Genomic DNA, 17,032 nt, shown 5'->3' on the forward strand with positions numbered 1-17,032 from the left:
AAGTTTTCTAAAACTCTCAAACTAAGAATATTGTATTTCTGGAGAATGAGACAATGATGAAACGATAATGATTTTCTATCAACACTTTTCAAGCCTTTTTAAAGAGTGATTCTATTAATTTTAAAGTTGTCAAATGTGTCATTGACCAGTTAGTAATACGTCTGTGTAGGCTCTCAGTCGTACAGGAGTTGTCCATCGAGGGAAAGGCTTCTTGAGACGTCATCTGTACTTCTGTGAAGAAGGTGTCGGACGTTTTGCTCCTCATCCAAAGAGCTTCATCAGCGAACTAATAAGTGCTGGTAGTCTAGGCCTTTTCAACTTTGTTTTTATTTATCGTGCGATTAATCAATTTATTGACTATCAGGCCTAACTTCATGTATTACGTCCAGTTATACAAGAAATGAAAATGATTATGCAAAAGACAATGCAGCCGAAGTCAGGGCAACATATTAAAAAGGTTTCAGCAATGGGCACATTTTCCATTTCATCATGCAATCATAGTTTAAGAAGTGGACGTGTTATACACTGATTTCTGTAGTGTATAACGTACATAAATACGTACTCTTTTTTTTTTTTTAAGGAAAATATATATTTTTACTATATTTATAGTAGGAGATAGATCTTTGGGATTTGGTCATTTTAAAAGTATCTTGCAGGTTGAAAAAATGTGAGCACCCCTGAGCTAGACAATAGTGTTTATGGTCAACCATATCAAACGCCCTTTTTAGATCAAGAAAAACGGCAACAACAAAAGGACTAGTATCTAAAGACCATTTCACTTTTTCTTGGAAAACATTGATTGCTATTTCAGTTGAATAATTAGCACGAAAACCAAACTGCATAGCATGCAAAGGGTTCTTACTAGGAATGAGTGAGTACACCACTGTCTGTATGTATACCTGTATCTCTTCATCCATCGAAATGATCCGTATCTGTACTCGGAGTGGGCCTGGCATAAACTGGAAGTGAGCGTGGTTTAACCGGAAATGGGTTGGTACATTATTTTAAGTTTGAAATTGACACGGATTGATCAGAAGTCTCTGTATTTATTTTTTATTATTCAGCTATATGTGTACTGTGCATGTGTGCAAGTCATTTGTAAGATTCAAGAGATTCAAGAGTTTTTTTATTGTCATATGCACAGTAAAACTGGTGGTTCTGCTATGCAATGAAATTCTTGTTCTGTTCATTCTCCCAAAAAAGAAATAAAGAAAAACACAAGAAAATGAATAAGAACAGAAGAAACATTAATACCAATAAATTAAGCAACAACACAACACAACAACAACATAAGAGACATTAATACAAATGAATAAATAAATAAATAAATAAATAAACAAATAAATAAATTAAATAAATAATAAAGTGCTATGAGTGTGTGCATGTGTTGCATGCGGCGTGTGTGAGTGCTTCGTTGAGAAGCCTGATGGCCTGTGGGTAAAAGCTGTTCGCCAGTCTTGTGTTCTTGGACTTCAAACTCCTGTAGCGTCTGCCTGACAGTGGGAGTGTGAATAATGAGTGTTGTGGATGTGTGCTGTCCTTGATGCGGTTGTTTGTTCTTCGTAGGACTCTAGATTTATAAATGTCTTGCAGTGAGGGGAGGGCTGCCCCAACAATGTTCTGTGAGGTCTTGATCACCCGCTGGAGTGCCTTCCTATCACGTGTTGTACAGTTACCGTACCAAACAGTGATGCATCTATAGAAGCAACTAAGGATTGTGGTGGACATGCCAAATTTCCTCAGTCTCCTCAGGAAGTACAGTCTCCTTTGGGACTTCTTGATGATTAGTTGGGTGTTGTGAGACCAGGTGAGGTCCTCGCTGATGTGTGTGCCAAGGAACTTGAAGGTTTTCACCCTCTCCACCTCAGTCTCATCAATAAACAGGGGTCTATGCGGCTCCTTTTCCCTTGTTCTTGGGTCAATGATCATCTCTTTGGTCTTCTCTGTATTGAGATGGAGATTGTTATCACGACACCAAGCTATGAGGTCCGCCACCTCTCTTCTGTATGATGTTTCAACACCACCAGTGATCAGTCCGATGACTGTAGTGTCATCCGCAAATTTAATGATGCTGGTGCTGTTCTGGGAGGCCACGCAATCGTAGGTGAAGAGCGTGTAGAGGACCGGACTCAGCGCACACCCCTGTGGGGTCCCAGTGCTCACAGTGCTTGAGCTGGATGTGCGATTGTGGACTCTGACTGACTGGGGCCTGCCTGTGAGAAAGTTAAACACCCAGTTACTTTTTGTAGTCCTCAGTGGTGCCCATGACAAATGCAGACGAACGAGCACGTAGCTTAGCCCTTACATCACAGTTCATCCAGGGTTTTTGATTAGGGTATTTTTTGTAACACTTGGTGGTGGTAACAGTTTCTATGCATGTGCTAATGTAGCCAAGTTGGTGATTCATGCAAACATCCATTTATGGCAAAGAGGGAAATAATCTGTCATCTTATGTATATAATGTAGTATGATAGCCATACAGGCAGAATGTTTGTTGCAGCTCTTGTGCAGGTGTACCTAATGTTGTGGCCAGTCAATGCAGGTTATTATTCCCACTGTCTGTGTACTGCCAAATGAATATTAACAACATTCTTATATTGTAGGCAGAACGCCTGTTTTGTGATGACTTAATAGAATGTGAGACAAAAATGCATTTCAAGGAAAAAAGCGGTCATGCTAACCCAATAGAGTTGCATAAGTGACTGACGCCACACAAGCATGCACAGCGCTGGCTTGTCAAACACACCGCGTACTTTACCCAACAAGTTTACCAAGTAACTTAAGATACAAACTGAAATAGAGGGGAGCTGAGGAAAACCTAAAAAAGTGGAGGCAGTGGGAAATGCCACAGAGCCGTTTTCAACTTGCCATTTGCACCATGTAGGTGAATGAGGCATGGATCAACTCCTCAGTCTCCTCTCCTCTCTCCTCTCTCTCTGTCTGTCTCGGGAGGGGCGGTCGCTGTGTGTGACTGGCCAATTACAGAGTGTGAAGAATGAATACATAATGAGGATTTTCTTTCATCACGATTACGGATAATGACGATATGTACTCCTTTTACGCTCGTATTTGGCAAAAATGCTTTATCCGTACAAGTATCCGGCTCATCCCTTGTTTTTATCCTTATTTAGATGTTTAACAATTGTTTTGTGACCCATTTTTCAATCATTTTAGATGTAACAGGCAATAGACTGATTGGTCTATAATTCTTAACATCTACTTTGTTACCGGATTTGAAAATTGGTGTAATTGTGGCCACTTTACATGCTACAGGAACAATAGGATGAATAATTGAGAGATTAATTAGATGTGTTCTTGGACGTAACAAGGAATCCTTGTGCGTCTGTATGAAATTTGTATCCAGACCACACACACATCTTTAGCTTTTGAACGTTTTAGTTCACTGATAATAGAAGCTATGTCTGACTCCTTGATTTGGGATATTGTGAAGATAGGCAGGGATTCATTAATTGCATATGATACATTTTCACATGAAGTAAAAAGTTTGTGTAATTTATTCAACTGAATTGTTCAAAAATGTATTAAATTCAGTTGCCACAATGACAGGATCTGTAAGAAGTTCATTTTTGATTTGTAGTTCTAATTCTTTACCTTGTTCCGTTCTTTCACTCAGTTAATTTACTAATGTTGCACCAGATCTTTTTGCCATTGCATTTGCTTTGCACATACACACTTTGAATTACTTTTTTTCATGCAGATGTAAACAGTTGTCTATCAGAAGACAGTCCAGTTTTAAGTGATTTTTGAAGTAGTTGATCCCTCGTGTTCATTAACTTCCTGCATTCCTCTTTGAGCCATGGTAGATCACCTCTAGTAGTTTTGTTTCGTTTCTCCTCTTTGTAAATGAAGCTAAGATGTCTTTAATTTTAGAGTAGGAAGTAACACTATTTGCTATGATGTTGCCACGAGAACAATTTCAGTCGAATATATCTCCTTCAAGGCCCGTGCTAGATTTTGATGTTGGCCTTTTGGGATTACATCATAAAAGGATGAGGAGCTCTGAGCAACGGTGCAAGACATTTGCAAACGTGTTTTAGTTAGTTTTCTAGCAAAAAAGATGTCATTGTGATTAGAAAGACCAGTTAAAAAAATTATAGCTTTTAACAATTCTTTCATTTTTGTTTGAAAATAGAAGATCTATTCTTGTTTTTGACTGGTTAGTTATACATGTTGGCTTTTCAGTTAACTTAACCATACTGAAAATATCTGTTACCTGTTTCAAATTTTTCCTTTCGTTCTTATCATCCCAATGTATATTAAAATCACCACTTAAAATGACCTCTTTATTCGGATCATTTTAAGATCATAAAAGTCTATATTGGTTGATGTTTTCCGATAAATACAGTACAAATAACGGTGAAGTTCATTTCCTTTGACAGCATAATATTTACTCCAACACATTCAACCTAGTTCTGGCGGCTAATGCAGTGTTAATTCCTAACTTGGTCGGTTATGACGCGCTAGGTGACTAATGTGCTATCTGTTGTAGCGTGCAACAATAAATCCAAAGGGTCATCTTTGATTGCAGCGTCACTACGAAGCTTAATAGTATAGCTTGTTGCTAAAAACAATCGTGGTCACTTGTTTTCAGCTCTGTGCAGTGTACATCGAGCTAGCTGATAGCTGTTAGTGCTTATTACTACCACAATATCAGTGAATATTATTATTGTTGTGAATATGTCTTCACGTGCGTTCATGGCTGTTTGCACCTGGTTGCTGGTGTCACCAGCAAATGTTCTAGATGTGAATTGCAGTCGATCTGTTAGTTACAGTAAGTAAAGATATATTTTTTGACTTGATCTATTCTAGGAATCTTAGAATAATAGTGTGGGTTTTCATTGCAGGGCTAAATAAGCAGCGATCGCTGCTCTCTGGTCTTTTATTTTGCAATGTGCATATAGCTGTCATTGTCACATACTGACAGTCAAAAAAACATACTTGTGGCCATTTTTTGTGTGTGTTATGTTATAGTTATCACAACACAATATCAGTGAATGTTATTGTAGTGAATATGTCACTTTCTTGGCTTTGCTGTGTGTTCATGGCTGCATGTGTTTGAATCTGGTTCCTGGAACGTGTTGTGGTAGTGACATCACAGCTAAGATGGCATCGGTTCAGAAAACTCGCTGGGGGGCGTGTCAAAATCGTGTTTAAATCACCACTTCATTTCACTCCTATTCCATAGTTGTTTATTTATCTATGACAGCAGTATGACAAAAATGTTTTATGAAGTGATTACTTTAAGTTTGTTCGTGGTTATTTTTGGTGACATGACCACTTTAAATATAGGTGATCATATAGCACATTTTATGTTACGGCTTGTTTATTTTAATCTTAAAATTACCGGTGAAGTTTGAAATTTTAGATACATACCACTACACCAGGTACCAGGTTACATACATGCAAATTTATATTAATAAAATATTATAAGGTATTTTAAAATATACATTTTATGTTAATAGGGTTTAAATATTTTTGTAAGAACTTTTTTTCCTTTTATAACAATTTTAGTTTCTTACACTAAATTGTATTGATTACAAGGGAATTCTGATTTACCAGGGGTTTAAGCAATGACTGTTTATTTACCTGTATTACTTCTCTTAAAGTAACAACATTGCATGTAGCCTTCTTAACTCCTCTTAATGATGCCACAGGAGGTCCTTTGAGTACGAGGATGCTGTAGGTCCCTCAAGGAAGGAAGGCATCCTGGGAGGCAAGGCCAGACACGCTGGCCTTCATCACGCGTATTCTGATGATAATATTTATGAAGACATCATCTGTAAGTTTGAGCTAGTGTATGTTTTAAAGCCACTACTCTGTAAATGTTATTTACTGTATTACATTAATTTACTAGTTATTGTTGAAGATTCACTTTTAAAATTACCAAAAATATAATTCATATTTGATATGTATGTTTCAGGCTGAAGTACTTTTGAAAGATTTAAAAGAATGTTTAAAGTGGGGGAAAAATATGGATATACAATATTTTTACAGCAGTTTTGGCGAAGCTGACATTTTTTGTCCTTAGGCCCTTGAATGTGAGTTTTTGTTTTAAATCTGACCCCGTAGAAAAGATAACAATGAAACATGAAAAATCAATGTTGCTGCCAATCATTGACACATTTCAGGGTCAATGATTGGTGTTTATTATTATGCCTAATAATAAACACCAATCATTGACCCTGAAATTATTAGGCATTATTATGCCTAATAATAAACACATTGAATTTTATGGAAATTATTGGCATTGTTAAAAAATAAAAAAAACTCTGCGTTTATGTAAACACACTAGCCTTTCAAGGGTTAAAATTGAATAAATATAATAATGATAATAACTTGTTGAAAGTGGGGGAACATTTTTTTAACAGCAGTTTTTGAATTAATTTTATGGCCCTCATAAGAGTTAGTCTTATGATGCAGGTTTGCTATTTTTTACAATGACCACACTAAACAAGTAGTGTTTGGATGTATAATTCCAATCTGTCCTGTTCATTGGTTTCCCTTCAGGTGACGTGACGCGAGATAACCCCTATGAGGAAGTAAAGTCACCCATGTGTCTTCCTATCCCCAGACCTCACAGCCAAAAGGTAGCAAAACCTTCCCATTACATTGTAATTACTGCACAATTAAACTGTAATCACACTGTCATCATAACTAATTCTCTTACAGCTCCATGCAAAACCCCAAACCATACAGGGCGACTCTTGCAAGGTGGAGAGGATGCCACCGTCAAGACCCCCAAAATCCTCAATCGTCACAGACACCCCCAAGCCTGCAACACCCCAACGACGCATAAGCACTCAGAAACTTTACAAGACACCTCAGGTAAGGTGTTTTTTCGTCATGTCATAGACATTGACAGTACATTGCGACAGTGGTTTAGATGCAATGTGGTAGAACCAGTGACATTGTGCACGTGTTGTGACAAAAGTAAAGGCGGTACGAGAAGGAAGTAAAGGAGAGTGAACAAAGAGATAGAAGAGAGTGGCTGCACAACTTAAGAGTCCATGCATACGAAACAAAAATACAGCAGTCATGGCGGTGGAAAGTGCCGGAACGATCTCTAATAATAAGGTAACTTAATACTTCATGAGAGGAAGTGTATTGGCTTGAAAATGGAATTTGACTTTATAATTACAGCGATTCACCTACTTTAAGTAGTATAGTATTTGTAGACCAACCAGAATACCACTCATGGCGTGTTAGCGCTAGCAATCTGGGAAAGGTTTTATGTTGCCTGGAGTGCAGAAATAGAAAATTGTGCTGAAATGTATAAAAATTAAACTACATTTCACAGCAAGGGGGATCTGGTCGACTTTTGATTTGTATTTCACAACGTTTTTAGACAATAGAAATACCATGATACCATCACCATGATAAAACCTTTATTACAGAAGTGTAAAAAGAAGTCAACTACCATTAATTGTAAAATATAAAAACAAAACAGTCAAGCTTGACTTTGATGGCAAGTGACGATGCGTCTTTCAGATCACAAATAAAGCCGCAAAAAAACAACAAAAAGCGTAGCAATGATCCATTGATGAACAATGAGGCTGTGTGCAATTAAAGTGGAAGCTTTGTGTAATTTTAGAACCATGTTTTTCCTGACAATTTACATAGAATTCCACGTTTTTAGATGTTCAGTATTCGATATCAATGCCTGTTTGCCTGTACGTTCAAGTCCCTGTTGCTGCTTTGCTGTGGAGTTTGTGAATCACAATCCGTGATTCCTCACAGTGTGTCAGGTTAAACATGACTTCTAATGTTGTACAGGTTTTTAGTGTACGTACGAGTTCCATTCCTATGGTGATGATGAAAGTTGAGTTGTAGTCTTAAGTTGGAACTTAGATCTAAATTACAGCTAAATTGACTCTTAAGTCACTCACACTGTAGACAGAACACATGAAGGATATATAAAACAAAGTTTTAAATACAATATTAAATACAAAAAAATGTTATTGAAAAAGAGAACATCGCCTTACTTTTATCCCCGTGGATGTATTGCCCTAGAAGAGGCGTTGCAAAGGAAGGAGAGACAGGCATATTGGGAGGAGGAAGAGACCACTGCACTGCTTAGTTATTACTGTCCTTTTCATAGTAGAAGATCAAGATACCATCTTGAACCTTGATAATGGTTGTGATTTTGGACCGGGCGTGTTGATCTTTCTGAGGATACGATGTCTAATTTCACTTTCCTTTTTTTTGATGCGCTGCATTCAGAAGAGTCTGCCTCATGTTTGGGAGACATAATGAATGGAAACAGTTAACTAAAAAATGATGTTATCCTTCCTCGGTATAGCAATGTGCAACCACTTATTTGTCCGCTTATGTATATTCTTCCGCCATGCGCACATAACGAGCTCTTTCTTTTTGTAGTATTAAGTATTAAGAATCTGTGGGAATGTGTACGTAACCACAAAATGTCGTAACACGAGGACCACCTGTAATAGCCTTTATGTTGCCATTATCTGTAGTGGCTACAAACACAAAATGATTGGGCTTACCAGATACTGTTCTTTTTGCCCTACACAGTACGTGAATAAGATCGAAACCATATTTGACGACAAACGAGGGAGGAAGAGAGTGAAGAACCAGGGAGTCCCAATGCGAGGTGACACACTCTTTCAAGCTTCCCTAATGTACACGAACATACATCAACACAACAGTAATGCAGCCTCCAGTGATTTAACTTGAGGAACAAAGGCCCACTTTTTGGCTTTATGAAGACTTTTTCCACTGCACTGCCTCTCACTAATCTCTCCTTTTTTAACTGCTGTCATCAGAGGAGACCAGCGGGACTGAAAGCGACGCTGAGGACGACAGCAAAGGTATCATGTGGGAGGCTCTGTGTCTGTAGAAGTCTGTAATTTGCTTTTTGTGTGAAAAGCAGACGAAAGGATGAAGTTTTAGCAACATGACTTCACTTGAATGCACAAGCGGGATAATATGTCTTACTTCGCCTTACTCCTCATCCAGCAAACGCTGTAGGACCATCATGCTGTCACATGCGTACTTTCCCACATAACTCACTGATATACACTCCTCTGTGAATCGCCACCTTATCGTGGTGGAGGGGTTTGAGTGCCCGAGTGATCCTAGGAGCTATGTTGTCTGAGGCTATGTGCCCTGGTCCTAGGTCCTCGGGCCAGACCGAGAGTGATTCAGTAGACGCTATGAACAAACACAGGAGGATGGACCACACCTTGCCCGGACATGGGATACCGGGGCCTCACCCTGGAGCCAGGCCCGGGGGAGGAGCTCGCAGGCCAAGCGCCTGGTGGTCAGGCCTTCACCCTTAGGGCCCAGCTGGGCCCAACCCGAAGAAGCCACACGGGATCTCCCCTCCCGTATACCCACCACCTGCGGGGGCAAGCATAAGAGTCTGGTGCAATGTGTTTTGGGTGGCAGTCGAGGGAGGGCGCCTGGATGACCTGGTTCTTGGGACATGGAATGTCACTTCTCTGGTGGAGAAGGAGCCTGAACCTGTGCAAGAGGTTGAGACATTCTGACTCGACATAGTCGGACTCACCTCGACCCACAGTTTGGGTTTTGGAACCAATCTCCTCGAGAGGGGCTGGACCTTGTTCTACTCTGGAGTTGCTGCAGGGGAGGGGCGGCGAGCTGGTGTGGGCTTATTAATAGCCCTCCGAATCGGTGCCTCCGTGTCGGAGTCATCTCCGGTAAACGAGAGGGTCATTTCTCTACGCGTTTGGGTCGGGGAACAGGACCTGACTGTTGTTTATGTCTACGCGCGCCTAATGGCAGTTCAGAGTACCCAGCCTTCTTAGAGTTTATCAGAGGGGTGCTGGAGAGCACCCCTCTGGTAACTCCGTAGTTCTACTGGGAGACTTCAATACCCATGAGGGCAATGACAGTCTGACTTGGAGGGGCGTGATTGGGAGGAACGGCCTTCCCAATCTGAACCCGTGCGGTTTGATGTTATTGGACTGCTGTGCAAACCACAGTTTGTCCATCACAAACACCATGTTCGAACATAAGGATGTCGCACCACTGCGCACCACTACGGCACCTTTCTAGTTGGCGTACGCATTTTACGCGACACACATTTTAAGTGGTGAGGTGAAATAATTTGTTACTAATGAACATGCATTGGAAGCCAATAATGATTTATCCATCATTGCATGAAAACATCACGCCGATATTGACTTAAAAAATTTGTAGAAAGTGTTATTTGACATGACATGATGGATATCATTTGTCATTTGTCATAAACACCATTACGCACCAGCGTATATATTGTAGTATCCCGACTAAAAGATACATGAAAAACACATCGCAGCGCTTCAATGCGTCATTATTTTATTTTATAACAATGATTATATTATGTGTTCGATTAATATTAATCATAACAAACATCAGGTTGGCAATTAAATAATTGTAGGGATTAAGTTTACAAGACCACAGTGCTAATATGTCCTTAGTGCTCCATTTGTCACTTTTCTTGACAATTTATCCAAAAAATAAGAGCTTTTCGTTGCATGCACTCCTGATCAAAATCTTAAGATCAGTTCAAAAATTGCTAGAATTTGCGTTTTGCACATTTGGATCTTAATGAGGTTTTAAGTAGAGCTACAATATGCAAAAGCAAGAAGGGTTAAGGAGACAAAAAGTACTTTGAAAAAGTAATTTATTGAAAACAACAATTAAACTGAAATAGGCTGTTTATCAGCTGATCAAAAGTTTAAGACCATCGCTCAAAAAATAACAAAAAACTCTCCAAACCACAACAAAAAATGTTGTCAGTAGGACTCAGTAATGAGTAGCGCCACCGTTCTTGTTAATCACTTCAAAAATTGCTTTGGGCATGCTTGATGTGAGTGTTTCCAGGAGGCTAGTGGGAACATTGCTCCAAGTGGTGAAGATGGCTTCACGAAGGGCATCAACTGTCTGGAACTGTTGGCCATTTTTATAAACTTCCCTTGCCATCCATCCCCAAATGTTCTCTATGGGATTTAAATGAGGGGAACATGCAGGATGGTCCAAAAGAGTGATGTTATTCTCCCTGAAGAAGTCCTTGGACAAGCGAGCATTGTGAACTGCAGCGTTGTCCTGTTGAAAAACCCAGCTGTTACCACACAGACGGGGGCCCTCAGTCATGAGGGATGCCCGCTGCAACATCTGCACGTAAGCAACCGCCGTTTGACAACCCTGTACCACCTGAAGCGCCAGTGTTCCACTGAATGGAAAAAGCACCCCAGATCATGATGGACCCCCTCCACTGTGCCGGGTAGAAAACATCTCAGGTGGGATCTCCTTGTCATGCCAGTAACGTTGGAAGCCATCTGGACCGTCAAGGTTACATTTTTTTCTCATCAGAGAATAAAACTTTTTTCCACCTTTCAATGTCCCATGTTTGATGCTCCCTGTCAAAGTCTAAACGGGCAGTTTTGTGGCGTTGAAGGAGATGAGGTCTTTGAATTCCTTTTTTGTTTTTTAAATCCTTTTCCCGCAGATGCCGTCTGATGGTTATTGCGCTGCAGTCGGCACCAGTAAGGGCCTTAATGTGGGTGGAAGACCGCCCTGTGTCTTGATGGACAGCCAATCGGATCTTCCAGTTCAGCGCAGGCGTTGAGATTTTTTTGGGTCTACCACTTGACTTCTTTGCTCCATAATGCTCAGGATCTTTCAAAAAATGTAGAATGACTGTCTTGCTGCGGCCAACCTCAGCAGCAATGGCACGTTGCGAGAGGCCTCGCTTATGCAGCTCGTCAATCCGACCACGTTCAAAAAGAGAAAGCTTCTTAAGATCTTTTTTTAGCTTTGGCCATCAGGAGGGCATGACAGTGTGAATGAAAATGACAATTTTGAGCAGATTTTGGCTTTTATAGCCTGTGGTCTTAAACTTTTGATCAGGTGACAAACAACCTATTTTAGTTTTTTTTGTTGTTGTTGTTTAAATGACAAGTTCCAAATGTTTTTTGTCTCACTCCCTCTTCTTGTTTTTGCATATTGTAGCTCTACTTAAAACCTCATTTAGATCCAAATGTGCAAAATGCAAATTCTAGCAATTTTTCAACTGGTCTTAAGATTTTGATCAGGAGTGTATATCAAGTATGTCATTAATAGCAACATTTATTTACCATGCACGGCCTTTATTTGTGTGGATAGTGTCAGGGCTGTGTGCGTAACCTTTCTCTTTCATTTTCCATAAATGATTGGCTTTTGTTTTGTTGTGCTTTGAAATAACACAAAACATTAGTTCTTCATAAAATAATTATAATATACCTAATGTTTTGATGGTGTTAATGTCATCAGGTTACATATTTTTAAACTATCTGTCTGGAATTACAGCAATTAATTTTTGACATAACTTCTTCCCCGTTTTGAGTCATTGCGTCCACCTTTAAATGAAACACATTTGCTAAGCTTTTGTTCATCTAAAATGTGGTAACAATTAGGAAAAATGTAGAAACATGCTCACATAAAATGGAAATCTGTACCTTGATAACCGACCACTTTTTTAAGTTCTGCGCCCCGTTCCACTAATGCTGTTTGACAGCAGACGCTGCTTGCACTCGCTCATCTTCCTCTTGTTCGTAACGCCACTGCTGTGTCCTCCAAATATTATGTTTTTTACAGGCCTCCAGCTCTCCAACTAAGATTTCCACCTTAGATTCGGTGAAGTTCCGCTTCTTTGTCTTCAGCTTCTCAGCAGCCATGATTGAGAAGAACTGAGCGAAATGCAATCAAGGGTCATTAAATATGGACCCCACATTCATGAGACACTTTGCATTGACCATTTATGGTGACTTGAACACGGGGAGAGGGCGTGACATGGGGTGGAGTTGCGTACTCACATTTGGACAGCAGGTGAAACACAAATTGTGTAAATCTGTGCGTACGCCACCTTTTTTAGGTCTTAATATTTTTGTTCGTACATTTTGGGTTTCTGGCATACGCGGACTTTTAGTCAGATTTTTACGCACAGTTTTATGGATGAGGCCCCAGGGCACGCTAGACTGCAGGGCTATGATTGACTTTCTAGTCGTATCATAAGACCTGCATCCGCATCTTCTGGACACACGGGTGAAGAGAAGGGCTGATCTGTCAGCTGATCACTACCTGGTGATGTGTTTGATTGGAGGGCGGAGGAGGATGACCTGGGAGACCCAAACGAGTCGTGAGGGTGTGTTGGGAACATCTGGCAGAGTCTCGCATTCGTTGAGTCAACTCTAACCTCCGGCAGAGCTTTGCCTGCATTCCGGGTGAGGATGAGGATATTGAGTCCGAATGGTCCTTATTCTGTACCTCCATTGTTGAGGCAGCCGATCGGAGCTGCGGCTGTCAAGCTGAAGAAGGAATCCTATCATCCATGGATGGCTTGTGGGCCTCTGCCAAGGTTGATCACGTGTCCTGTAGGTGCCGGTAACATGTTCTGTGGTTGTCACAATGCTAAAAAAAAAATTCTCTAAGTGTAAAATGTAAATGTTTTACTTATTGCTTACAAATCCCTACATTCATTGTGAAAATACACTGTCACTGTGTTTTGTCCAGTAGGTTTAAGGAGATCCGTTTACAAACAGTCGACACTAAAGCGTCGGCCAGGCTACCGCACCCTGGAGAAAGACCTGATCCAGGCTCAGCAGCAGCAGCTCTTCCAGATCTTTGTGGTGGTGTCTCTAAGGAAAGGCTCCCCGGTCAACAGCTATTCTCCTGAAATCACGCAACAGTTCCCGAAAATGGTTTGTAGCCTCCTTATTACTTTGACGTTTGATGGGGCGAATCATTTACCTGGCTTCATGGTGTTCTGTTTCAGTTTGAGAAATCATCACGACTCTCAAAGGAAGCTGAGGATCAGCTGAAGGTCATTCCAAAGTTTTGCTTCCCTGACCCGCGTGACTGGAAGCCTTCTGCACACACACCAAGGTCAGCCTTAGTGTACAGTCCCTTGTTTATCACGGTTAATTTGTTCCAGACCCAGCCGCGATAAGTGAATTTCCGCTAAGTAGAATTCAATATTAGTAAATGGAATATTTTCGTAGTAGAGAATAGAAAACGTGTTTATGACTTTCTAAGTACGTCCATTCATCCATCTTTTATGCCGCTTATCCTCACTAAGGTTACAGGTATGCTGGAGCCTATCCCAGCTGACTTCGGGCAAGAGGCGGGGTACACCCTGGAATGGTTGTTTCTAAATACGTTTTTACCATTATTAGAGCCCTGTAGATATGAAATAACGCCCTTATAGTCACTTTTACACTGATATTATTCTTTGTTTACACCACGTTGTGCAACACTTATGTGCGGGCTTCGGAGGATCACTGCAGGGACACAAAGACAGTAAATAATAAACAAATTATAATCACAGAATAAATTAAAATGAACTTGTTAATTTTGCCGGCCTTAATATATTGCCATGTGGATGTGTGCCTGTTTTCCTCCTCTCCTACTTCTAAACTGGCAGGAAGAGGATTCACTCTGTACACTGGTTTCAGAACTTTTGGTCCATAGAACAACGGCATGAACAGAGTGATCCCTTTGTCAGTCATACAGTCTCTATGTCTCTGCGCTCTTCTGGACGGAGATGTCTGATATTTCTCCAGTGTGGGGGACATGGCCCCCAGTGCTCCTATGACCACGGGCACCACTGTTGCGGTCACCTTCCGGGCTCTCTCCAGCTCTTTCTTGAGCCCTTGGTATTTCTCTAGTTTCTCGTGTTCCTTTTTCCTGATATTAATTGATATCCCGATATCAATCAAGTGACCCAAGAAGGTCACATCATAATTTTTTTTTTTTATGTAGCATGAGTGCAGAAGAGTGTAACGTAGTAGTAATCTCGCCTCTTCTTGTTCTAGACCCCATCTCGTGTATTGTCCCGTCTCATGAATTGAGTGCCCTAATGATTTCACATGATAATGATTTTAATTGGCTGTATTTAATTTTTACACACATAAACCTTTAGTAATACAGTTAAGTGTTTGAAGTAACATTCTTGTACTACTGTAATACAAGGATAAAAAGAAGTTAATCACTGTTGATATTAAAACATGAAAACAATTAAACACTCAGTCTTACTGTTAGTGATGAATAACAAAGGTGGAATGTGGCACATTTGCGAGGTGATGTGCCTTACACATCTCATTGTAAAAGGTACAAACAACAAAATTAAATACATGTGAAGTCAGTTAAAATGTGAATAAATTTGTTCAAATGGGAACATTTCAATGGTCTCATTGAATAAAGAAAAGGTAGTTAAATATATAAATTGTTCTGAAATAAATAAATAGGTCATAAAAGACCTAAATAAATAAACTGCTACAATACAATTGTTAAAAAATACAATTTCATGATTTCATTAACCAATAAGCAGTATGATACACACACTTTAATTATATATTTAATGGCCTGGCCTTTGTATTTATTTAATTTACACACATAAAACCTTTAAATGTAGAGTTAATACAGTTAACCGTCTGAAGTAACATTCTCAGCCGTCATGGAAGTGCAAAAGAAGTTAACTGCCCTCCACACAGCTGACATTATGTTAGTAAGGTATATTACTTTAATCTCACTGATTTGCGCTACATTCATTTGACAAAAGATGTGTTGTTGTGGTATGTACTGTAAGTGCCACGTTACAACGTTACGCATCACGGTGTTCAACTTGCTGTTTGGCCGCATTTTCTATCTGTTGTTTACATTTTCTTTTCCTTCTCTTTTATTGTCTTGTCGCTCTCTCGCGCCTCTTTAATCTTTCCAGGCCTTCAAACATCCGCTTCCTTTTTCGTACTCTGCATGGGCGACATAAGCGATTCCTCGAGGCAGAAAAAAATCCTTGATTATTTTTTGTAATTGAGGTATATAATAATATAATATATTTTTCAAATTGAATGAATTTAGTGATTTTTTTTTCCCTGCACATTTTAATTATTGAATTGGATTTAGATTTATCTAAAAACCTTCGTAGTATGGTGACGCTGGAAGCTTTGAATGTGCTTTCCTCACCTAACTTCCTTTATACTTGTAGATTCTTCTTCTTGAGGCCGCTCCTAGTTTTGGTATAAATTTTGCAGAAAAAGTCCAAGGAAAAGCAAAACATGCAAGTTAATCCTTTGATGTTGTTGCACCAAGGCATGGCAACTTTAGAGGCGTATTGTATATGCTACTTCAGGGTGGTAAGGTGGGCTGTGATGATTCATTAACAATGTTGTTTGTGCAGTGAGACCTTCTCCTTCGTCCTGACGGGAGAGGACGGGAGCCGCTGGTTCTGTTACTGTCGTAAGATCCTGGTGAGTGTGTGTGAGTGAGTGAGTCACTGTGTTTTCCTGATGTTTGTGTTGTTATGACATGGCAGCCGGCCACATGCTTACGCAACTCTTTGGAGGGCTGCTGCGTGTGAATCACAGACCAAATAACAAAACCACATGACTGAAAGTGAGAAGAATTTCTCCCCGTCTTTTGTCTTACAGGGCCTTTGGAGCCATCAAAATACTTCTTTTTGTCAGGGGAAATTGTGTGGCTTTGCTGTTGTGTTGTGTGGCTTTGGCTTGGAGATTTTTTTAGTTTTATAGTGACTAAAGATTGCTGCTTATTGTTGTTTGACTACTAAATGCTTCTAAAGCCACTTCTGTATCCTGTTCAGTCTGGTTATTCATCATATTGTGTGTGTGTGACAATAGAGCATTATTATACTGTATATACTGTAGGTGTGTCTGACATATGAAACTCTTGTCTTCTTAAAAGCCCAGTGGAAAGGGCAAGAGGCTCCCGGAGGTTCATTGTGTTGTCAGCAAGCTGGGCTGTTTCAACCTGTTTGCCAAGGTAATACTGCAAGCACACACGGACACTGCAGCTTCTAGAATGTTCCCTGCAGATACTACAGCTACTAGATACTGTTGTGTATTAACACATATTTTTCCTTCTGATAACTTAGAATGCAAATATAAAATGTATACTTCAGAAACCCATGTACAAACCCAGCAAACTATAATGATTATGTACAGGCAGTTACAATTTACGATCTAAGTACACTACAAATAATGTGTCCCAT

General features: G+C 39.9%; 1 protein-coding gene across 4 annotated transcripts in view; it reads left to right on the forward strand.

Moving 5' to 3' along the window:
- Window positions 1–17,032, forward strand: part of dennd2c (DENN/MADD domain containing 2C) — a 45,527-nt gene that overhangs the window by 17,718 nt on the left and 10,777 nt on the right. For 3 of the 4 annotated variants that reach the window (XM_054789956.1, XM_054789966.1, XM_054789984.1), the window contains exons 3-11: window positions 5,676–5,800; window positions 6,529–6,608; window positions 6,691–6,846; window positions 8,554–8,632; window positions 8,805–8,849; window positions 13,537–13,724; window positions 13,799–13,908; window positions 16,202–16,271; window positions 16,726–16,803. In XM_054789956.1, coding sequence (XP_054645931.1) covers window positions 5,676–5,800; window positions 6,529–6,608; window positions 6,691–6,846; window positions 8,554–8,632; window positions 8,805–8,849; window positions 13,537–13,724; window positions 13,799–13,908; window positions 16,202–16,271; window positions 16,726–16,803 — 931 coding nt within the window. The remainder of the gene's footprint in view (window positions 1–5,675; window positions 5,801–6,528; window positions 6,609–6,690; window positions 6,847–8,553; window positions 8,633–8,804; window positions 8,850–13,536; window positions 13,725–13,798; window positions 13,909–16,201; window positions 16,272–16,725; window positions 16,804–17,032) is intronic. The other variant, XM_054789975.1, reaches the window with a different exon arrangement.

Source organism: Dunckerocampus dactyliophorus, chromosome 1 (assembly GCF_027744805.1).
Source record: "Dunckerocampus dactyliophorus isolate RoL2022-P2 chromosome 1, RoL_Ddac_1.1, whole genome shotgun sequence".
Lineage (NCBI taxonomy): Eukaryota > Metazoa > Chordata > Actinopteri > Syngnathiformes > Syngnathidae > Dunckerocampus > Dunckerocampus dactyliophorus.